Here is a 24,667-nt window from a genome sequence, read left to right as displayed (position 1 = left end):
GGCCACTGTGTTCTTTGGAACCTTCAATGATGCAGAATTGTTTTGGTACCCTTCTCCAGATCTGTGCCTCGACACAATCCTGTCTCGGAGCTCTACGGACAATTCCTTCGAACTCATGGCTTGGTGTTTGCTCTGGCATGCACTGTCAACTGTGGGACCTTATATACACATCTGTGTGCCTTTCCAAATCATGTCCAGTCAACTGAATTTACCACAGGCAGACTCCAATCAAGTTGGTTAAACATCTCAAGGATGATCAATGGAAACAGGATGCACCTGAGCTCAATTTCGAGTCTCATAGCAAAGAGTCTGAATACTTTATGTAAATAAGGTATTTCTGTTTTTTATTTTTAATACATTTGCAAAAATGTCAAAAAAACAGTTTTCGCTTTGTCGTTATTGGGTATTGTGTGTAGATTGTTGAGATTTGTTTTATCCATTTGGCTGTAATGTAACAAAAAGTGGAAAAAGTCAATGGGTCTGAATACTTTCCAAAGGCACTGTATTTGCATGCCATACTGATGTGAGCATGTGTGTGTGTGTGTGTGTGTGTGTGTGTGTGTGTGTGCGTGTGCGTGTGCCTGTGTCGGTCGGTGTGTGTGCGTGTGTGTGCGTGTGCCTGTGTCTGTGTGTGTGCGTCTGTGTGTGATAATTGAAGAGAGAGTGGGGCTGGATCCAGGTGGTGGAAGATAAAGGGTTTAGAAGTGATCCCGTCGTACTACTGCTTCCCCACCAGCAGGGTTTTTTTTACCTAACACAGCAGTCTGCAGTGGATGATATCTGTCTCACACACATTCATCTCTTTCGACCGTGAACCGGGCGTGGTCAGGCATCACACACACACATTGCAGACCTGACTACACATAAGCATGCACAGACACACACACACACACACACACACACACACACACACACACACACACACACACACACACACACACACACACACACACACACACACACACACACACACACACACACACACACACTCACACACACGCTAACACACACGCTACAACCCAACTAGCTAAGCCCCCAACCGAGTGTAGTCTGAAACATTACACCCAGACACTGCATACATGAACACTCACATACTCACAGAGACAAACAAAACCTAATCAGATGTCATACAAGGATGACCAGACAGAAGATAGACCAGGGTAATGCCACTGGTCAGTGGGTGGAGTGGTGCAGAGTAATCGATGTCCTTTCTGAAATCGCACTGACCATCCGTGTCATTGGGTGACCTTGTGTCACCCTTCTGTAGTCCTCCATCCTTCCATCTCTCCCTCAATCCCTCCATCAGCAGAGTGTGAAACACTGGGTCACTGATCCGAGGAGAGGGATGACTTAGCCCTCTGAGTTCCTCCACACAGACATAGGTGGTTCCATGTGAAGTAGCATGAATATTGAGCATCCGCCATTTATCATAACGATGGGAAGAACTGGACAAGGTGGGAGTATGTAGATCACACTAGTAAAGGTCGTTGAACTGAAAAATGACACCATTTTAAAATGTATTACTGTCATATAGTGTTTACTTTTGACTTAATCATATTTCTTCCGCCACAGGAAACTGTCCATAGTTTGATAAATCAAGTGAATGACCCTTAATATGCAGACGTGTCGATCATATGTCTCAGTGAACTGCAAACCTTTCTTTTGTTATTCTGTGCGTAAATTGTGGTTAAAGAGCACACCTTAATGGAACAATGCTTGTACAATATGCAGGTTCAACATACTTCCTCTTTCTTTTCCCGTACTTTTTTATTCCAACCAGTAATCCCCCACCACCCATTGTCATTTTCACACCTGCCGAAACACTACTGGTAGTAGTTGGGGAAAAATTTCCAAAAATAACTTTCCAATTACTCAATTGCAGTCACTTTAGGGGTCAGAATTAGACAGAGTCCGACCTTGGCCTGTGTTTTCTGTGTGCCTGTATGTTCTACTGCTGTTGCTCTTCCCCAGTTGACAACAATCAGGCCTTTCTGGCATTCTTGCTCTGTGACATTCTGTCCTTTTGATCAGGGAGAACAGTCTTGCCCACATAACCCATCAGCTGGACTCACGTCTCACAGCAAATTACTTCCTGCTCACTGCTATTAGAAAAATACATATATATTTTTTACCTGTCGTGACTACTGAGGTGGCAAAGACATGTTCATGACCTTCAGGTCATTAGAAAAACAGTGTACGTTCTCTCCGAGCTATTTTGCAGTTACCTAAGGTGTTTGGTTCAAAGTCGCTGGATCCGGATTACAGTCCCGGACAAAGCTAAACCCCAAATTCACTGCAACACATTTCATGATAGAACAGCTCTGTGGCTGTTGTGTTTTACCTAATGTTGTGTTTTACCTAAGATATCTGCTTTGTCATTGGTGTGTTTGTATCATGCTCCATCGAACTGAAATCATGTCTTCTTCTCCAAGCAACACAGGTCAGCTCCTCAGAGCTGCAAGACGTGTTTCAAGAGACCTCCTCCAACATTTTCCAGATCAACGCAAATGGTGAGTCTTGTAAATATGTTTGTGTGTGTACATATCTGTGTGTGTGTACCTGTGTCTTTTCTGTTATACTTTTGATATAAACTCAGCAAAAAAAGAAACGTAAAAAAGAAACAGTCAGTATCTGGTGTGGCCACCAGCTGCATTAAGTACTGCATCTCCTCCTCATGGACTGCACCAGATTTGCCAGTTCTTGCTGTGAGATGTTACCCCACTCTTCCACCAAGGCACCTGCAAGTTCCCGTACATTTCTGGGGGGAATGGCCCTAGCCCTCACCCTCCGATCCAACAGATCCCAGACGTGATCAATGGGATTGAGATCCGGGCTCTTCGCTGGCCATGGCAGAACACTGACATTCCTGTTTTGCAGGAAATCACGCACATAACGAGCAGTATGGCTGGTGGCATTGTCATGCTGGAGGGTCATGTCAGGATGAGCCTGCAGGAAGGGTACCACATGAGGGAGGAGGATGTCTTCCCTGTAACGCACAGCGTTGAGATTGCCTGCAATGACAACAAGCTTAGTCCGATGATGCTGTGACACACCGCCCCAGACCATGACGGACCCTCCACCTCCAAATTGATCCCGCTCCAGAGTACAGGCCTCGGTGTAATGCTCATTCCGTTGTCCAGCGACGTTGGGTTTGTGCCCATAGGCGACGTTGTTTCCGGTGATGTCTGATGAGGACCTGCCTTGCAACAGGCCTACAAGCCCTCAGCCTATTGCGGACAGTCTGAGCACTGATGGAGAGAGAGTGTGTTCCTGGTGTAACTCGGGCAGCTGTTGTTGTCATCCTGTACCTGTCCCGCAAGTGTGATGTTCAGATGTACCGATCCTGTGCAGGTGTTGTTACACGTGGTCTGCCACTGCGAGGATGATCAGCTGTCCATCCTGTCTCCCTGTAGCGCTGTCTTTGGCGTCTCACAGTACAGACATTGCAATTTATTGCCCTGGCCACATCTGCTGTCCTCATGCCTCCTTGCAGCATGCCTAAGGCACGTTCACGCAGATGAGCAGGGACCCTGGGCATCTTTCTTTTGGTGTTTTTCAGTAGAAAGGGCCTCTTTAGTGTCCTAAGTTTTCATAACTGTGACCTTAATTGCCTACCCTCTGTAAGCTGTTAGTGTCTTAACGACTGTTCCACAGGTACATGTTCATTCATTGTTTATGGTTCATTGAACAAGCATGGGAAACGGTGTTTAAACCCTTTACAGTGAAGATCTGTGAAGTTATTTGGATTTTTACTAATTATCTTTGAAAGACAGGGTCCTGAAAAAGGGACGTTTCTTTTTTTGTTGAGGTTAGTACTATCAAAGCACTTGAACGTCTTTGATGTCTACAATGCTATATGTTCCTCCCCATCTCAGTTGTAACATTAGAGAAGAGTCTTCAATCATTGGGAACGTCCAGAGACACTGCTGAACTGCGACAGAGCCTGTGAGTAATCACAACACGCACATGTACACACACACATGCACTCACACACAAACGCACACGGATATTATAGTACTTACATATTCATATCAACACATTAGTGTGCAACTCAAGCGAGTCAGTCAACAGCTTCCTCCCTCAATTAACCAACCGTCTGAACACAAACCATTTATTGCTGTGTTATTGACATCACATACTGCTGCAACCATGCATTAGCTACAGTTAAAGTGTAGCCTGATACATAGCCTCTGAGTGTTCATGCTGCTTGACCTGTCTGTCCTTTAATCATGCCGAGGGTCACATTAAGCCCAGTAGCTCCAGAACAGAGAATATTTTCTCTTTATTTCAATGTCCTCTTTCATAGCTGATATTGATTCTACTTGTTTTAGTTGAGCTGCCAGCAATTACCAAATTCCTGCCTGATGACAAAGTGGCCAATCTGAGATGATTGTGTCTGTTTAAAATGCATTACACCCCACTGTGCTGCCTGGCATGTCATCAATAGCCTCTATGCATTATACCGCCTCCAACGTTCTAATTTACTTCCGACCGAGTTAATGACTTCCGGAGCGAGTTCTGCTATTGTTTTTATCATTAGCTTACTAGCTATCGTCAATGCTTTTCTGACTGAAATAGTTCGCAATGACTACGTTTAAATTACAGCCCCGCGAAGGAGGTGCTAATGAACATTGTTCAGTGATCTGTGTTCAGTTTCTTCCCAATTTAATGGTATTGTGAGCTTCCATCGTTTCCTGGTCGATGTAGAGCACAGAAAAAGGTGGTTGGTGGCAGTACATCGTGACAACTTTACTGTCACCAAACACACAAAGGTGTGTAGTACACATTTCGTCGAAGGTGACTTTGTTGAGGGAAAAATTGGGGGGCGACAATATCTAAAAAAAGGTGTTGTTCCTACTGTCTTCGCGTGGAACTGGCACATTCAAAAGAGACCTGGTGTTTGGGAAAGAAGACTGAAACCTCCTGCTCCGACTGAGAGGGATGAAGAACAAGGTGCGCTGCCTATGGACTGTGCCGTCTCTGATCCGCTCCAGACCCATGATTACTGTGCAGTCCCTGAACCCGCAGCCCTGGACATGGCCCTAATGGCAATCCATGAGCATGTAAGAGAAATTGAGGAGCTTCGAGCCAAGCTGGAGAAACTGACCACCCAATGCAGCTTTGGTCTACATCGATTTGCTGGTTCTGACGAGGATATACGTTTTTACACAAGGTACAGTAATGATTTATTATTATCCAGCACTACTATTGTTTATTATTTACTATTAATTATTATTATTATCCCAAAGTCCATCTTACCTTTAAGTACATGTTCATTGTTATTTAAAACTAGGCTAGCATATCTTAGCCTAAGTAGGCACATTGAATGTATATTGTCTTTACATTAGTTTTCAGTTAACCCCCAAAAATGCTCCCAGGTCGTTGCTTCAAATAGGATTTGGTTCTTAGTCCACTTTCCATGTTAAATAACAGAACATTTAAAACAAATTCACTGCTGTGATGATAGCTGCTGTGAATTACAGTACGAATTGCAGTCACAAGAAAACAGGCTACAATAGCAGCTAGGTCATGTCTAGTGCTAGGGCTTAGAGAAGATGGGCAATAAAAGAAATGAGCTTTTTTGGCATTCAAATACTCTGGATCCGTCTTTAGATTTGCAAGCTACACCCACCTGATGGCCTTCTGGCACTTGATTGAGCGGGCAGCAGAGACCAAGTTAAAAAGAGTCACAAGCATCAATCCATCTGAAACAAGTGTTACTCGAAGAAAACCGGTAAGGGACAACTTCATTAAATACTTAAGAGTATATTATTTGATCTTACTGTAATTGTTAAACATTATTTACTTTTTGTTATGGACCGAATATAAGGACTATTGTACTAAAATGGGTTTCTTTACGTTCAGACACTGCCATCAATCGACGAGTTCTTCTTGTTTATGACTCATCTGTCGCTGGGTCTGAAGCAGAAGGATTTAGCCCATCGGTTCAGCATCCACCAATCGACAGTGAGCCGGATTATCATCTCTTGGGCCAACTTCCTCTACTGTCTGCTTGGATCAGCACGGATATGGATCCCCAAGGAAACCATCAAAACCCACCTGCCACCTGAGTTCAAGGACTATCCATACACCCAGGTAGTGATCGACTGCACTGAACTCCGCTGCCAGACACCATCTTCACTACTACTACAGAGTGAGGTGTTTTCTTCCTACAAGTCACACTGTACCTTTAAGGGCATGTTGGGAATGTCACCACATGGAGCCTTCACTTTTGTGTCATTGTTGTATGCTGGATCTGTGAGTGACAAGGAGATCTTCAAGCAGTCTGGAATTATTTCCTTACTCACCCCTGACATGACCATTATGGTGGATAAGGGCTTTCTTGTAGATGACATTGTTCTGTGCAAGGTGTACCGGCCAGCCTTTCTGTCAAGACGCACACAGATGCCAGCGCATGAGGTTAGGGAGACCCAATCCATTGCCAGGCTGAGAGTGCATGTTGAAAGAATGATCCGCAGAGTAAAGGAGCACAAGCTGTTTGACACAGTCATCCCCCTGACCATCTCAGGCAGCATCAACCAATTATTTGCAGTGGCGTGCCTGTTGGTCAACTATCAAAATGGACCTTTGGTCAGAGCATGGGCCAAGCCAGTGTAAATGTACATGTGTTTATTTGCTAGCAGCAAAATAATAATTTGTTTATCTATGACATGTATCAATCATTTGTTTTGTAGTGAATATCAGTTTGTGTGGAGCTTGTATTGGCTTTAATTAGGCAATGAGTAACAGGGGTGGGGGAAAGAAATCAAGTAAACACAGAATTGCCAGAATGCAAGATTGAATACAATGTTAGAGATGTGTAATTGATTAACTGAACTGTTGAACATTTGCTGAAATACATTTATTAAACATATCTATTCTACTGTAGATTTCTTCACAAGAATATCAATTCTTATTTTTCATAAAAACACTAAACTTGGCACCCATGCAGGGGATCCATTCAGGTGCGAGATAGACACTTCTGCAAATCGTGGTAAAAATACAAGTGGTCAACCTTCTCTCTTATAGTTTTTGAAACCTGTAGATCTTTATATATCCTTTCAGCTAGGATGTCCTCCTGTGCACAGATGACAAAGTCACACCAGCTACAACCTGTGAGAAGGATTTGACCTTGCACCTGCCAGTAGTAAGCATGAGATCTCTTCAACTTCAGCTCTCCATTCTGTATCTTCAGGTAAGGGCAGACAACATAACTTGGTACATTTGGGCACTTGACCTCTAAGAGTCCAAAGTGTGGTCTTACACTGGGATCAAATATGATTCCATCTGGAGAGGATCCTAACCACGGAGCATCTGGGTGCACTACAAAGCCACACGGAAAGAAGTTAACATTCTTCAGTGTGCAGTACTCCTGTACAGCCACTGGCTCCATGGCTAGCCCCTTCTTCATCTCCATGGTCTGCATACACAGAGCACTTCCTGCAACACAGGAGCAGTGGCTTTGGATCACTATCACTGGTACAAAGTGCTTTAACACCATCTGTGAAGATAAGTGTGATGAAAGACTGAAGTGAGAAACAAGAATGATGTGGCCCATAAATAACAATAAACATAGTAGTGTCTAGTCTTAATTAACCTCTTGACATTACCCTAGGATAGGGGGCGCCACAGCGGATTTTGGAAAAAATGTGTGCCCATTTTCAACGGCCTACTAATCAGACTCAGAAGCTAGGATATGCATATAATTAATACCTGTGGATAGAAAACACCCTAAAGTTTCTAAAACTGTTTGAATGGTGTCTGTGAGTATAACAGAACTCATATGGCAGTCAAAACCCCGAGACCGATTGAACCAGGAAGTGGAATTCTGAATTGTGGACTCAACTTCACGTCGTCGCCTATAATTCACACCGTGAGATATCGTTTATTGAGCACTTCCTATTGCTTCCACAAGATGTCGCCAGTCTTTACAAAGTGTTTTGATCCTTCTACTGTCGAAACTCAGTGAATGAGACGTGTTGGAAATTGGTCACAGCGGGAGGGCCATCACCATTATGACGCCCTGTCTACCCCCACCTTTGGAAACGTTTGGAAACACATTGAAATCGTCCCCCTCGAATCTTATTGGCTCTCTTGTTGAAACAGGCTCTGAAGATTTATGTTATACAACGTTTGACATGTTTGAACGAACCTAAATGTGAAAAAAAGTATTATTTCGAAACCACTGTGGCGCGCAAGGCAGATTAGTTGGATACGCCCTTCGGACGCACTAACATCAGCAAGCTAATGGAACATAAAGGATGGACTTTTTCGACCGAAAATACATCTGTTGTGGACCTGGGAATTCCTGGAAGTGCTTTCTGATGAAGACAACTAAAGGTAAGGGATTATTGACAATATTATACAACATTAGATGTGATATGCGATTGTTCCAAGATGGCGCCGAGCTGTATTTAATTGCTCATTTTCTGAGTATCGCATCCCCTTTTATCGCTAAGTGTGATTACCCAGTAAAGTTATTTTTAAATCTGGTATGACAGGTGCTTTCAAGAGATATTCATCTATAAATCTTAGAATGACAATATTACATTTTAAACATGTTTCGAATAGTAATTCAGTAAATTGTAGCACTGTTTCATCGGATGCTTTTGACGGGAAAATAGTTAGTCAACGTCAGACGCCGATGTAAAATGCTGTTTTCATATATAAATATGAACTTTATTGAACAAAAGAATGCATGCATTGTGTAACATGATGTCCTAGGTGTGTCATCTGATGAAGTTTGTAAAAGGTTAGTGCTGCATTTAGCTGTTTTTTGGTTATTTGTGATGCATGTGTTTGGTCGGAAAATGGCTATGTTGCTGCTTTTTACGATGGACTCCTCTAACATAATCTAATGATTTGCTTTTCCTGTTAAACCTTTTTGAAATCGGACGACGTGGGTCGATTCAGGAGAGGTGTATCTATAAAACGAAAAAAAAGTTGTTTTTTTTTGTTTTTTTTCAAATTATTAAATTTTGTTATGCTAATAGCGATATTATTTTTCGCTGGATTTTGATCCCGCTGACGGGATGAGACGCTGAAGAGGTTTTAACTAGGGGCTCATTTAACAATACAGGAATATATTGTGTCTCAGTAACACAATTACCAAACACTGCATCAACAGATCTTTACCAAATAACCTGTTAAGTGGGCAATTCTAAATTGGGATTGGGACCCAACATTAAAATCTATCTACTGATAAGATTAAACGTTGACACTGTCTCGAACACATTTTGACCATGATGACAGTGTCTCACAGGAGATGTTTAACAAGGTCCCTAGTAGCTATCTATAACCTTTCCCTACTCTCATGCTTTGCGGCTTTTCACTCTTCCTCATGGACCTGTGACAGGCAGCCCTCACGGTGATCTGCCCTGTCAATGTATCTTTGTTAGTTACTGTGTAGAAGACATGAATAACAATTATTTTTAGCTAGCAAATATAGCTAGCAAGCATAACTTAACCAAGGAAACAAAAATACACACATTCTCAGGTAGATTCTGTCATCGTTACATCATTTTACGAAGTAACTAGATAGCTACAGTTAATAGTTAAATTAGCTAGCTAATGAATGTAGCTAGCTAACGTTATATCTGTCACTGACTTGGTACTCACCTTCATAGTTGTCTATGTAGCTTCCTACATACATCTTAAACCCCTTTTCATTCTTGCTAGCTGGAGTCTCGGAGGCTGATTTAACAATTTGATGTATATCATTAATATTAATTTGAGGCAAGCCCTGAAGACACCTAGTAAAAAACTGCGACATAGTGGTAGTAACGTTATATCGTCTATAACAACTAGACTGACCGGAAATTGCCACACCGATAGGAAGTGTTTTTAGAACGTTCGATCATGGGATGTGCATAAAGGCTATTCTATGAACAAGTTTTTATGATCACCTTGGAAACCTACACTGTCTGTGTGTGTGTGTGTGTGTGTGTGTGTGTGTGTGTGTGTGTGTGTGTGTGTGTGTGTGTGTGTGTGTGTGTGTGTGTGTGTGTGTGTGTGTGTGTGTGTGTGTGTGTGTGTTTGTTTGCTTTCTGTTGCTTTCTTTAATATTGGTGCAGGATGTGAACCATTATAGACAATGATCTGGGCTCACTGCTCTGAATTACTAGAAAGAAAATGGGTTTCCATGTGATGTGACCCCTCTGTGTCAGCTGTCAACAGCTACAGTATTGTATGCATTCTAGTGTCTTGAAAGGATGGTTGAATGGCACAGTTGAATGGTTGAATGGTACAGATCAATGGTTGAATGGTACAGTTGAATGGTACAGTTGAATGGTTGAATGGTAGTTAAATGGTTGAATGGTACAGAATGAAATTTGAATGTTACAGTTGAATGGTATAATTGAATAGTTGAATGGTACAATTGAATGGTTGAATGGTACAGTTGAATGGTTGAATGGTACAGTTGAATGGTTGAATGGTACAGTTGAATGGTTGAATGGTACAGTTGAATGGTTGAATGGTGCAGTTGAATGGTTGAATGGTACAGTTGAATGGTTGAATGCTACAGTTTAATGGTTGAATGGTGCAGTAAGATTGGGATTATTTTCATGCTGAGCGGATGTCGCATACTCACGGCTACTCACTGCCACTTCCAGCGACTACCGTAACTGTAGTAATTTTCACGAGAGGAGATTGTCTTCATCTACTTTTGTAATGGTGGGCATATTTTACAGTACACACAAACGCCCTGCCTCTGGTTAAGAATGTTAATCGACCATCTGCACCCACGGTCTACCTCTCTACTCCCTGCTACAACCACAATCTCACAGTTAATAGAATTGGACCCGTCCTTGTAATCGTGGAAATGCGCACAGCAAAAGTCTAAGTGGATTAATCGCTCCCACCCTCTGAGTGTCATTGTCTTTGTTAGTGCATTAGGCATTCTGTGGCGACTCGTCCGTAACCCACCAGAGGACGAGGACACTGTTTAGAGGAGAGGAGAAAGTGGAGCGGAGAGGGAGCGGAGAGGGAGCGGAGAGGGAGAGGAGATGGGGAGAAGAAGAAGGAGGAGAGGCAAGATGAAGGAGAGGAGAGAGGGAGGAGATGAGAGAGGAAAGAGAAGAGAACAGAGGAGGCAACATACTCTGCTCTGACAGACAGACAGACAGAAGGCCAACTGCCACAGAGGGCCTCACAGAGCTTCTCCTCAACCAGCCATAAGGCATAACTTCTGCCACGGGCTCCCCACAGCAGAGCCCTCACACAGTACAGTACATTAAAGTACAGACACTGGAGCTATAGACGGAGGATACTGTAGGAAACCTTACGTCAATTACTGTATCTACCCAGGGCTTTCATCTTGCAGAGACAGATCCACATGGAGTTAACTTGGAACCTTTTAGCAAATAACCCCTATGTTGTTTCATGGTGCTGTAAAATGATATGATGACATTTTTGATGGGATATTAAATAGTATCACATCAGACACACTGATGTTCCTATAAACAACCTCAACACATAACTGCACAGTACTACCATACTATTCTGCTAAATTCACATCTATTACAAAATCCACAAAACGAATGAACTGTAAAATCTATTATTGATAAAACAAATATGTCAAATATGCTTCCATTTGTAGATGAAAGAAACCTTTACTGTGAAGACCATACGCTAAATTAGCCCTGTGCTAATATTTAGAAACATAATAATTTTTTCCACTAAAGTAATTTGTTTTCTACCATGCTACATGGGTTTAATTGAGTCAATATGACCATACTCTATTTAGTTTTTTAAAGACAGCACTATGGAACAATTAATTTTATGAAATCACATGAGGTGATATATATATAGAGAGAGAGAGCGATAGACAATGCTTGAAGGAGGGATGAAGAAGAAACTATATAAAACTGCTGTGGTATGTGCATACATGCTTGCGTGAGAGGCCTTGAACAAATACTGTCTAAATTCATCAAATCTCCCTAGACCATGTTGTGGAGATCGGCAATAAGAACATTGATTTAGTGTCTGGTGCTGTCTGTGCAGTCTGGGCTTAGCCTCCGAGCCTGGTGCTCCACTGGTCCCCTCTAGCCTAGCTTGGACACAACATACTGCACAGTACAGCAGACCTGGGTTCAAGTACTATTTTAATTCATTTCAGATACTTTATCAGGGCTTGACTGAGTTTATGTGGAGCAATGGAAACAATGAAATAATCGCAAACTCTGCCCATGTAGTTCTCCAGACAGTCTAAAGCAGTGTTTCCAAAACTTGGTCCTGGGGACCCCAAGGGGTGCACATTTCGTTTTTTCCGCTAGCACTACACAGCTGATTCAAATAATGACCTCATAATCAAGCTTTGATTATTTGAATCAGCTGTGGAGTGTTAGGGCAAAAACCTAAACATGCACCCCTTGGGAAACGCTGGCCTAAATCAAACACTAAAGGTAGGATTCTGAATATTATTTGAACCCAGGTCTGATGTACAGTACATTCTGTCCTGGTGCTCCCTGTAGAGACCCAGGGATAAATACTGCTAGCGAGACCTTCTCCATACCTCCCCACCCTAGTCCTCAAATATTGATCTAAATCTGGAGAGAGGAAATGAAGGGGAAAAATAGACAGACAGACAGTCCTCAGTGTATTAGTGAACTCAGAACCAGGGCCATGTCACTGTAATTCTCTGGCCACTGTGGGAAGAACCAAGCCAACCTAGTGGAAAACAGTGGGAAAATAGACATTTTTTTCAGAGAGAGAGAGTGAGAGAGAGAGATCTCGAGGTTGAAGGCCAAGCAAAAGTACAGTCACGCTAGCTTCTGAGGGGAGAAATAAGTTGAGCTACAAGTATGGCCCCTAAAGCCAGAGAAAGTTTGACCTCTGTGTTTTTGGTGTATGACTAATCGTGCCTTATTGCTGTCACTCTGCATTGCCTCAGCAAGGTCATACTGTATCTGCCAGTGATACATTCAAACCACTCATGAAAACAGCCATTCATAATGTTGTGCAGGAGTTGATTACTGCTTTACTTCCCCCATTCATGCAAGACCGGTTGTACTAGAACACATGTAAAAGCTGCTGTTAAATGGGTGGGCAGAGAAGATACTCTATCCTGGGTTAATTAGAGTCCGTAGCTATGGGCTGGATGAGGTACTTGTAATATCCAGGAAAAATATCTAGTCAATCATATGACCCTGATGCAGCTTAACGTTGGAGTTGGTTCACCATGCTGGATCATAAGTGTGCTCTAAGTGCTTGTATTTAAATCCATCTGCATACTGTCACTAATAAGCTTGACTGTGACCTTCTGTTGTATCTTAGGTAGGTAAAGGAAACATGCGCGCACACACACACACACACACACACACACACACACACACACACACACACACACACACACACACACACACACACACACACACACACACACACACACACACACACACAGGAACCAAAGGGATTAATAAGATGGCTAAACCTCTGGCTGATGTATCATCGTTTCAAAGACTTCTCAGACATCCAGAGGATTACGGTAAACTCACGGCTAGTTCATGCACCATCACGTCACAACAGGAACAACTTGAGTGATCTATGTGGAGAAGGACTGTGCCTTTGGATCTGCAGGCATGAAATGAGTTAACCTAATACACAGGAGGTGAATATCCTAATTCTGTTGTCTTCAGGCCTACAGTGTATTCACTGTATGACATTGATTGGGATAACCTGTACTTCAATGGTTTTAACTTAAAACCATGCAACAAAAACCATCTCAAATGTGTGCATAGAACACAACACTTATCAACATTATCATCAACATCTTCCAATGCTTCATGTACTAAACATAAGAATCCATTATGACCTGTTTTAATGAATTCCTGTGGATCATCTATGAGTCATTTTGCACCTGTTCTAGAGAGTTAGTTTCTATGGATCATCCGTGTAGGTTTATGCCACTGTACCGAGCAGTATGTTGTGCCAAACTCTCTCGGTTCACATCGCCCACTCTAGAGGACCCTCTTACACTCTTCTGACGTATCACATTACAAAGCTATTGAGATCTGTTAGTCACTTGCGCCCCCACAATGATCTCAAGAGTAGGGACTCAGCAGCAGAAAAGTATGTAAAAATATAATGTGAATTGCAATCAGTCACCTCCGATGACTTTCTCCTTTGTGCTCTGCTTTGTATTCCTTTGTGGCTGATCAACCCCAGTGAGAGAGAGATGGAGAGACAAAGAAAGAGTGGGAGAGAGGTGGAGCGTAGAGAGAGAGAGACAGTGAGAGAGGGATGGAGAGTGAAGAGAGAGAGAGAGAGAGCGCGCACAGGGAGACCTGCGACCAGTTGTCTGAAGGATATTGTGTGTGAGAGAGAGGAGGTGCTGTCCTGATGTCCCGCATGTGTAATGGCTGCCTCTGGGCAAGCAGGGTTCTGTTGAGACAGACTGCTTATTTAGCTATGCTTAAGATTATCAACACAGTCTTGAATAGTATTATCCAACCAGATTTCTAAGGTCATAAGAGCTCACAGCAGTTCAGTTTCATCCACCAGGTTGCCTCAACACAATATCACTAGCCTCCGCCCTCACCTAAACTTAAAAACAACAAACAAAACCTCATCCAGAAACATTACTGCTCCACTGAGATAAAGAGCACATTTCCAACTTCATAAAAAAACAGAGGTACAATTAAGAAATTACTATAGTAAGTGCCGATTCAGTGCCAAATAAAGTAACAGGGTTGACCATAACAGGGTTGACTGTAACAGGGTTGACCATAACAGGGTTGATGATTAAATCTTAAATCAGCCATGAATCTCCTCTTGACAGGGAGAACGGAAGCTGGTTGTGTGCAACAGGGAGTGGCAATTTAATGCAAGTTTCACAAAAAAAAGGTAATTGCTGAAACATTTCTAGCCTGCCTATCTATGGGTAACAGGGGTGATGTGTTATGCTCAGTTTTCCACCATAAAACACCAGAAAATGGCCAAAAGAGTCGAACAAGCTCACATGGTTTTAGTCTATGATGTGTTTATTGTTTCTTTTTTTAAATCTACATTTAAAAGGAATAGCTTCACCATATTAAAACGAGAGTTCAGTTCACGTAACAGGGTTGCCCTTAAAATGAGGGACAGACTAAATGAAATCACTAATCACATGAAATAAATAATAATCTTCAGAAATGACAGTAACTAGGGCTTTACTATCATGGTGAAAACTTGGAGATTTTATTTTTATTAAGTGTTTTGCAATCTTCCTAGAAGAGATTTATTGCATTTTTCATGTGGTCTATATTAAAGGGCACTTCATGTAATATAACAGGCGTTTAAAATCCATATTGGTGCACAATTTTGACTTATAATATCAAAGAGACGCAAAAGGCACTACTCTCATGGAACAACCCAGAGATGCTTCAGTAAATGAGTGTGTGGGAGGAGACGTTGAAAATAAATGTGAAAAACTACAGGCAGTCAGTATTGATATTAGTGCAAGAAAATGTTTTTGTGCATGCAAATGTGACTATTGTCTATCAGAGATTTGAATATGATTTCCATAATCACAATAGTGTCTGAAATCAGTCAACTTACTGAAGGCATCTATCTTTTTGTGTTGTCTTCACCATGTACTGTTTGGCCAAATGAACAGACTGTAAGTTGAATTGTCTAAAATGATACTTATCGATTGAATCGCCATCCACACGTATGCCACTATTTGATAATAAATGTGTTTATAGACAATAATTGGGGGTTCATGCGTTCAACATAAAAATCCATACCCATATAGCTGAAAGCTATAGCCATAATGAGTGCACCTCCATCCTCCCACCACTGGGTAGCACTGTAGTTTGTAAGCTGCTGTGTCTTTTGATGGTGAAAGCCTGGGTGGCTCCTCTTTGTTCTTCCCCTGGCAGAGAAAGAACGCCCTGGGTCCCTCATTGTGCCACTGTACAGGACCTGTCCCTACCTCTGCTCTGTCATTAATATTGATTCACTTAATTGGTTGAACTCAGAGTTCCCATCGCCCTGGCCAGCCCAGAAGGCACACTGTCCGTTCTAGAATCCAGCACCAGGGGATTAAAAGCTGCCATGTCCTGCCACGTCCTCCAGAGTTCACGACCCCAAGAATAACCTCACTCATACCACCTTAGAAGTTAAAGACTATGTGCATATGTCTTTGTCTTTTCGTCTTCTCTCTCTTGCACTCTCTCCCTCTTTATCTCACTCGCTTTCTCTTCCACTCTTTCTTTCTCTATGTCATTCTCTCTGGCTCTCTTTCTCTTCAATTCCAGACATTCTACACAGCAGCAAACCAACAAAGTCATCACCAGCACCAGTCAGCTCATCAAACAACTCTCTGACATCATCACTGGCTCTACACGGGTTAAAAAGTTTTTTTTTCATCTATTTTTCCAGACTTTGTATCTAATTAAATACACAGAAGCAGAGACATAAATTAAGATAATTGTCACTAATCTTCGTTCTTCTTTTCTTGTTTTCACAGCAAGATCGTCTTCGCCTGACTAGACTTAAGACAGAACTCTCAGAGTCGGTTCAACGCTATGGAGATCTGCAAAAGGTTCCCTTGCATTGCCTCATGTCTTCTCTTCTGTTTAGTGGGGTGTTGTTCTATAGAGAATGGTGACCTTGTGACATGAAAAATAAAGAGCTGATTTGCAACATGGCTGCAATATACAGTATGTTTTACAATATGAACTAAATGCTTCTCTCATGCTCTTGTGCTCTCTCTTTTCTTGTGTCTCTTCAGAAAATTGCAGACCGTTCAAGGGCCTTGCTAACCCCGGCACAGACAGAAATGAAGCAGGTGAGTTTGATGCACAGAGTATCAGTCTGTACTGGCCTTTGTTCCATTGTGAAGGCGACAACGCTCATTAGAGACAAAGATAATAAGCTTGGCTCTCCTTGTTTGATTGCCTTCTCATGAGCGGTTCTTTGAAGCTTTGTCTAGTGTCTCCTCTCTTCACTCTTCTCTCAGTTCTCTTCTCTTCTCTCAGTTCTCTCCCCCTCTCTTCTTTTCCCTTTTCTCTGTTTTCCCTCCCGCTCTTCTCTTCTCTCTTTCTGTTTTCTCTCCCTCTCTTCTCTCCACTCCCAGACAATTTATTTGCTATACATCCAAGTCCCTTCAGTACTGCCACTGTTGTTCAACACATAATCTGTATTTTTATGTCAGTTGAAAAGTTCAAAAGGGAGAGAGACACATTATGGGTTTAAGCTGGGGTATATGTACTTTCAGCAGGACATAGTTGTCCCGGCTACATCAACACAGAATCAGATCTTCCCATCCCTTCGGGGGAGGAGGTGGTATGATAAGAGATTTGTGATGGGATGATCCTGCTTTTTTTCATTGAGGAAGAGAGGCGGAAGAGAGAGAAAGATAGGGAGAGAGAGATCAGAAAAGGAGACAACAGATAGTTTGGTATTGAATATGAGCCACAGACAGTCTAGCCTGGAAGAAGTAGATAAAAATAACTGTAGGCAAAAAAAACGGATGAGATGGACTCTGATACCGTGTGACGATTCTATCCATCCACCTTTTTTACGCTTTCATTGGAAACCATCACTTTCAGACTACTGAGATGGAAAAATTATAATCCAATCTATATTCAATCAGACATCACAGAAATAGACGGACTCACTCACATACAGTGGAAAATCATGACAATTAGTATGTCTATATTATGATTTATACATATAGTCATGGGCTATACCATATAAAAACTGGCTTGAAGTCAGATAACAGGTATCATTTTGATGCACCAGAAAGCATTGTGTCTGGAGACCTCTCTCTCTCTCTCTTCTGTGTAACCCGTCGTTCTTTCCCCAAATCTAAGGAGTATTTTGTCTCCCGTGGAGACATCTAGTACAAATGATTACATGAGATATATAGCCTTCTTAGAACACCTTTGGGGACAGGAGAGGAGACCACTAAAACAACAATACACCAAAGTCATTTGTTGTAAGTCAGAGATGAATGAACAGTGAATCATTTTGAAGGTGTCACATTTCTATGAGTTCTAAGAGGGACTGAGGGATTTTTTTTACCTCTTCACAATACAATTAAATCATGATTGAATTTATTCATACATCACACCGGCAATAACAACACTGAAAACTGCAATGATCCTTATCAAAAGCACTCAATAAAGCTAATGAGAAACTCAGACATCCTTTATGATGCACTGTGTAGTGTTACTGTGTTGTACGTGACACTGTGTCACTGTACAATGTAACTTGCTGGCATCCAGTTACCTGTAAGTTCCTGTAAAAAAAGTCCAGCATATTACTGTAAATTCTGAATACATGTTTAACAGTACATTACTGTAAAGTACATACAGTACCTTTTTTTTACAGTAACTTACAGGTAACTCTGCCAGTAAGTTACCGTAAAAACAGCCAGATATTCTTTACAGTAATGTCTCATTCAGCTGTTCATGCTGGTAGCTAGGCTTTCATTGCCTGATCTTCATTTAACCTTTTAAACGTCCTCATGGTTTCACTGTAATGTCCTGGAATAATATAAGTATGGTCATGTCAAGAAGAGCGCTGCCTGAAAATCAATGTAAATAGCTGTAACTTATGTTGATGTTATTGAAACATATTTCACATTATCCCTAACATTCCCTGAAAGAGTTCTCATTTGAAATCATACTTAACACAAATGACCCGCTGGAGAATACACAAACTCAGGTATATAGCCCCACTGAAGACACTAGTATCAAGGTTCTCCTTACACACCCCTGAACCCTACAGCACCAGGACACCAGAGGCTTATGTATTAAGGCTTATTTTCTGCTGAATCAATTTCATCAAAGTCTTTTCATTATGCTGGCTCAAGAGGAAAACGTCTCAGACTCCAGATATAAGGACAGGTTACGTAACAGTGATTACCTTCAGTGAGGAAAGAAACTTCAATAGACCACGAATAATGTGAATAATATCTTCACAAATCATGACATTTCTTCTGTTTTAGGGACAAAGCAGTTGGTCTATAATTTAGTATAGCCTGGCCAAGAGACCAATACCTCGGATGTCAGTAACACAACTGTAGCAGATGGTGCAAATTCACTGACAACAAAAAGCATGAACAGCATAGAAGACAGAGCAGATAGGCTGTGTGGTTCACATTGAGTGGGCAGACCAAAGACACTGGCCCTCCTCTAGCCCCTCCCACCTCCGTACTGAAGAAGCTACCCACAGTAAGAGAGGAACGACAGGATGATTGGATGAGTCACACTGTGGGCAGGAAAAACAAAAGCCACCTCAGGGTTTTATCAATGTCATACATATGCAATTAGGGGTCAAAATTAGCAGATCAATGTGGGCCTCTTTCAGTGGCCGACTCCCACGTTTCCATTGAGTGTGCTGAAAGGAGAGCGATCTCAGTAAACTGTCTGCACAGAGAAGAAAAGGGTCCTAGTCCTTTTTGATTGAACTTGGGTAAACAGTGTGAAGAGGGGGTGGCAGCTGTCTAGAGTGATATATTTAAAGTGTGAAACATTCTAGTTGTGTTGAGGTGAAATTATATTCTGGGAGTACAGGATGTTTTCCCCCAGTTGCTCTCCGGTTGGCTCAGGTACTGTGACTCAGATCATGGCAAGCACAGACGACCATGAGTCAGCCAGGGGTTAGCCCTGTGCTGTGAATCACACTGTCTGCCTAGACCTTTAGTGGAGTCAGGGAGAAAGAGGTGCAGGACAGAAGCAATATACATTGGTATTCTCAAAACAAATCTAATTGTAATGTTCTCGTGTGTGTGTGTGTGTGTGTGTGTGTGTGTGTGTGTGTGTGTGTGTGTGTGTGTGTGTGTGTGTGTGTGTGTGTGTGTGTGTGTGTGTGAGCACAGAGTCCCCAGACTCCGTTTGCAGAGCTGTGTGAGGAGGGGGGTCCCCTGTTTGGCGGTGCAGCAGAGAGCTCTGAGGGGGATGGACAGGAGCAAGCGTTCCTCTCAGAGATCAGTGAGGAAGACGTGGAGGCCCTTCGCCAGAGAGAAGAGGCCCTGCTGCAGATTGAGGTATTGAGCTCAGACATCCACGTGCTCTACCTTAGTTTACAACACCCTGCCTTAATGTTTTCTGGGGAGAAACGGGCAAAAACCTTCTACTTTCCAATAGCACTGTTGCTTTCAAATGAATGGTTTGTTATCTGAAGTATGCAGTGTTCAAGGTGAGAGTTAATGTAATCTATTTGCCAGTAGTAAGGGCAGTAATCCATCTATCTAGCATCAGATTTGAGCTGCTAGCCGTGTCTGTAGTTGAGTTGTTTTGAAAATTGCAACACTTTCCAGCCAAAGTGCACAGAGTATCCATAGATTGCATGGAGAGAGAGAGAGAAACACTCTGAATTAACTAACTAAAAAACAAACAAAGCATTCTGATAAAGCTTGTCGTTTACAAAGTGGCCAGAGAGTGCATTGCCCCGACGCTATTGTCTTCAGAGAGGTCTATAAAAACACGCTACTTTAGTAAATAGACACTCAGCCAATCCCAGACTCCACCTCCCATCTGGGCAACCTATTGGTATTATGTCTCAGTACTGAAGCCGTTTCCACCATCTCTTCTGCATATTAAACGCTACCCAATTACCTGGGCGCCTTTATAGGCTTGTTTGTTCTCTTATCTAAGTGTGGATGGAATCACAATGTTCACCAGACTTCCTTTCACGGCTCATTTTGAAATACAAAGCATCACATCAGGTAACTCCAGTGTGACGTCCCAAATGGCACCCTATTCCATATGTAATGCACAACAAACCAATAGGACTCTGGTCAAAAGTAACACACTATGTAGGGAATAGGGTGGCATTTGGGATGCAGCCCAGGCCTGACTCCACCCAAACAGCTGTTTCCCTCTCTTCCGCCGGTGTCTGAGACAGATGTGAAACCAGAAAGATGTGAACTCTAAACGACAGGATCACTCCGCTGTGGGTGATTTTAAATGGGTCTGATTTCAAAGAGGTTTCAGATATTTGTTGTCATCATCAGCATCTCCTGATGTTAGATTTATCCTATGGGTCCCTCGGCGTATTTGGTGTACTCTTTGGAGAAGACTTTGGAGAAGAAAAAGAAACACTGTAATTGCTTTAATCAGCTTGATTAAGTGTTGTGATAACATATGGACATCATTCAAGAAAGGAGACCAGAATCTCACGCTGCATGCTTTAGAAATGACACCATGATACAACCCATTCCAGCTTTGAAGGGAGTTTACAATCCACTGCAATGTGTGAAAAGACTTGAAGACGAATAACAATATTTTGGGGGGAGTTGTACAGTGAGGGAAAAAAGTATTTGATCCCCTGCTGATTTTGTACGTTTGCCCACTGACAAAGAAATGATCAGTCTATAATTTTAATGGTAGGTTTATTTGAACAGTGAGAGACAGAATAACAACAAAAAATCCAGAAAAACGCTTGTCAAAAATGTTATAAAATGATTTGCATTTTAATGAAGGAAATAAGTATATGACCCCTCTGCAAAACATGACTTAGTACTTGGTGCCAAAACCCTTGTTGGCAATCACAGAGGTCAAACGTTTCTTGTAGTTGGCCACCAGGTTTGCACACATCTCAGGAGGGATTTTGTCCCACTCCTCTTTGCAGATCTTCTCCAAGTCATTAAGGTTTCGAGGCTGGCGTTTGGCAACTCAAACCTTTCTATGGGATTAAGGTCTGGAGACTGGCTAGGCCACTCCAGGACCTTAATGTGTTTCTTCTTGAGCCACTCCTTTGTTGCCTTGGCCATGTGTTTTGGGTCATTGTCATGCTGGAATACCCATCCACGACCCATTTTCAATGCCCTGGCTGAGGGAAGGAGGTTCTCACCCAAGATTTGGCGGTACATGGCCCCGTCCATCATCCCTTTGATGCGGTGAAGTTGTCCTGTCCCCTTAGCAGAAAAACACCCCCAAAGCATAATGTTTCCACCTCCATGTTTGACGTTGGGGATGGTGTTCTTGGGGTCATAGGGAGCATTCCTCCTCCTCCAAACACGGCGAGTTGAGTTGATGCCAAAGAGCTCCATTTTGGTCTCATCTGACCACAACACTTTCACCCAGTTGTCCTCTGAATCATTCAGATGTTCACTGGCAAACTTCAGACAGGCATGTATATGTGCTTTCTTGAGCAGGAGGACCTTGCGGGCGCTGCAGGATTTCAGTCCTTCACGGCGTAGTGTGTTACCAATTGTTTTCTTGGTGACTATGGTCCCAGCTGCCTTGAGATCATTGACAAGATCCTCCCGTTTAGTTCTGGGCTGATTCTTCACCGTTCTCATGATCATTGCAACTCCACGAGGTGAGATCTTGCATGGAGCCCCAGGCCGAGGAAGATTGACAGTTCTTTTGTGTTTCTTCCATTTGCGAATAATCGCACCAACTGTTGTCATCTTCTCACCAAGCTGCTTGCCGATGGTCTTGTAGCCCATTCCAGCCTTGTGTAGGTCTACAATCTTGTCCATGACATCCTTGAGCTCTTTGTTCTTGGCCATGGTGGAGAGTTTGGAATCTGATTGATTGATTGCTTCTGTGGACAGGTGTCTTTTATACAGGTAACAAGCTGAGATTAGGAGCACTCCCTTTAAGAGTGTGCTCCTAATCTCAGCTCGTTACCTGTATAAAAGACACCTGGGAGCCAGAAATCTTTCTGATTGAGAGGGGGTCAAATACTTATTTCCCTCATTAAAATGCAAATCAATTTATAAATTTTTTGACATGCGTTTTTCTGGATTTTTGTTGTTATTCTGTCTCTCACTGTTCAAATAAACCTACCATTAAAATGATAGACTGATCATTTCTTTGTCAGTGGGCAAACGTACAGAATCAGCAGGGGATCAAATACTTTTTCCCCTCACTGTATGTATCTGTAGTCAGTCAGACCTTTCAGAAGTTTTAACATCAATGTTCAGAATCACCTCATCTAGCCACATCGCATGAGCCTTTGTCGAACAAGACTGGAAAAGTAGCTGTCACGTCTGCTCCCGCTCTTCCCTTCCCCTGGCGCTTGAGGGCGCCAGATTACCCTGCATCACGCACTCCTGCCATCCATCATGCACACCTGCCTTCCCTCGTCACTCGCATCAGCATTATTGGACTCACTTACCCTCACTTATCTCCTGTTTATTTCCTCCCCTATATTTGTCAGTTCCCCAGCTCTGTTCCCCGCTAGACGAGACGCTATATCAGTTGTTTATTAAATGTTTATGGCCCGTATCTGCTTCGTCTCAACAGCGTCATTCCGCGTGACAGAATGCAGCATCCGTACATATGAAGCATCGGGGACTACTGGCGTTCCGGTTGGAATGGTGGCAGCGGCTCTGGGTCGCCACCGATGGAACCCGGGGATGCCTATCTAGATCGTCGGGCTTTCACGCCATAGCTGGCTCGAGACATTTCCTTGGCTCGGATAGCGCCTATCCCACGTCGGGCCTCAGACGGATTGTCAGTTCTTCTGCACCCAACCGGTCCAGGAGTGTGTTCTTTGTTGTTTGTTTTGTTCGTGACGTCTGGGTGGATTCAGGGGTGGCCGATGGAACCAGGGGTGCCTCAGCCAGCCCGTCGGCTTTCACGCCCTGGCTGGCTCGAGAGGTTTCGTTGCCTCGGTTGGCTCAGCAGGTTTCCATCCCACGTCATGCTCCACTGGATCTTCGGGCTTCCTCAGCAGGATCGACAGGCGTCTTGCCTCAGCCGGATCGTCAGGCTCTCATGCCTCGGCCGGCTCACCAGGCTCTCACACTCCTGCCGGTTCGTCGGGCTTTCACACCCCAACCGGCTTGCCCAGCGCCCATGTCTTGGCCGGTTCGCCCAGGTGGGACGCAAGGTGGTGTCCCAAGAGGGAGGGGTACTATCATGTTTGCTTCTGCTCTTCCCTTCCCCTGGCGCTTGAGGGCGCCAGATTTCCCTGCATCATGCACTCCTGCCATCCATCATGCACACCTGCCTTCCCTCGTCACTCACATCAGCGTTATTGGACTCACCTGGACTCACTTATCTCCTGTTTATTTCCTCCCCTATATTTGTCAGTTCCCCAGCTCTGTTCCCCGCTGCTGCATTGTATTGTTTTTGTCTTTGTATTTGTTTCTGACGCTGTTCCTGTCTCGTCTATGTCAGTTGTTTATTAAATGTTTACTCCCCGTACCTGCTTCGTCTCTCCAGCGTCATTCCGCGTGACAGTAGCAGCATCAATCTGTCCTCATTGAGTGGTACAAAAGCACCAAACTACTGAATGAGCCTCAGACACCACTTACAGCTTAATATGTGTGGAGCGGTCTGAGATGGAGGTAGTCATGATGATTGGTTGTTCAGAAAAGCACTGAGATGGATGGAGTCATTTGATTGGTAGCTCAGACAGGGTTGTCTGGCCTCTACTTTAGTCATACCCACACAAATACATGTCAGAGGGACTTCCCTGGCAGGTGCTGAGGGGCCTGATGGTGTACCTTGGTGAGCCTAATAATATCTGACAATGTGCTTTTCCCTGTCTATAACCCCCACCCCCCATCTCTCCAAAGCCCCCCTCCTCTCTCTCTCCTCTTTCTCTCCTCTTTCATTCCCTACTCTTTCACTCTCTCTCCTCTCTCTCAATCCATCTCCCTGAGGACCTTAAGATCAGTTTCTATCTGCTGTTATCCAAGGAAAACGGTATCAGCACTTCCCTCTGAGAAAAAAACGCGTTGATCTGTTGCCTGGGGTAGTTTGCCATCCCTCAG

General features: G+C 43.1%; 2 protein-coding genes across 3 annotated transcripts in view; both read left to right on the top strand.

Annotated features, from left to right (window-relative positions):
• The window catches only part of LOC106605505 (t-SNARE domain-containing protein 1), a 135,990-nt gene that overhangs the window by 32,183 nt on the left and 79,140 nt on the right, over positions 1-24,667 (top strand). For both annotated transcript variants that reach the window (XM_014201240.2, XM_014201241.2), the window contains exons 3-8: positions 2,433-2,510; positions 3,876-3,945; positions 16,239-16,329; positions 16,451-16,525; positions 16,715-16,771; positions 19,811-19,978. In XM_014201240.2, the coding sequence (XP_014056715.2) occupies positions 2,433-2,510; positions 3,876-3,945; positions 16,239-16,329; positions 16,451-16,525; positions 16,715-16,771; positions 19,811-19,978 (539 nt within the window). The remainder of the gene's footprint in view (positions 1-2,432; positions 2,511-3,875; positions 3,946-16,238; positions 16,330-16,450; positions 16,526-16,714; positions 16,772-19,810; positions 19,979-24,667) is intronic.
• Positions 3,952-7,634, top strand: LOC106605504 (uncharacterized). The gene is made up of 2 exons (XM_045718623.1): positions 3,952-5,734; positions 5,866-7,634. The coding sequence occupies exons 1-2, from the start codon at positions 5,636-5,638 to the stop codon at positions 6,616-6,618; spliced, it is 852 nt and encodes a 283-aa protein (XP_045574579.1). The 5' UTR covers positions 3,952-5,635; the 3' UTR covers positions 6,619-7,634.

Source organism: Salmo salar, chromosome ssa05, assembly GCF_905237065.1.
Source record: "Salmo salar chromosome ssa05, Ssal_v3.1, whole genome shotgun sequence".
Lineage (NCBI taxonomy): Eukaryota > Metazoa > Chordata > Actinopteri > Salmoniformes > Salmonidae > Salmo > Salmo salar.
The sequence above is the reverse complement of the archived record's forward strand: the minus strand, read 5'-3'. Positions and strand labels throughout refer to the sequence as shown.

Excerpts from the sequence above, each read along its gene's own strand:
- LOC106605504 (XM_045718623.1), top strand. The coding sequence starts at position 5,636 with ATGGCCTTCTGGCACTTGATTGAGCGGGCAGCAGAGACCAAGTTAAAA. Across the intron at positions 5,735-5,865 it reads GTGTTACTCGAAGAAAACCG|ACACTGCCATCAATCGACGA; the intron begins GTAAGGGACAAC and ends CTTTACGTTCAG.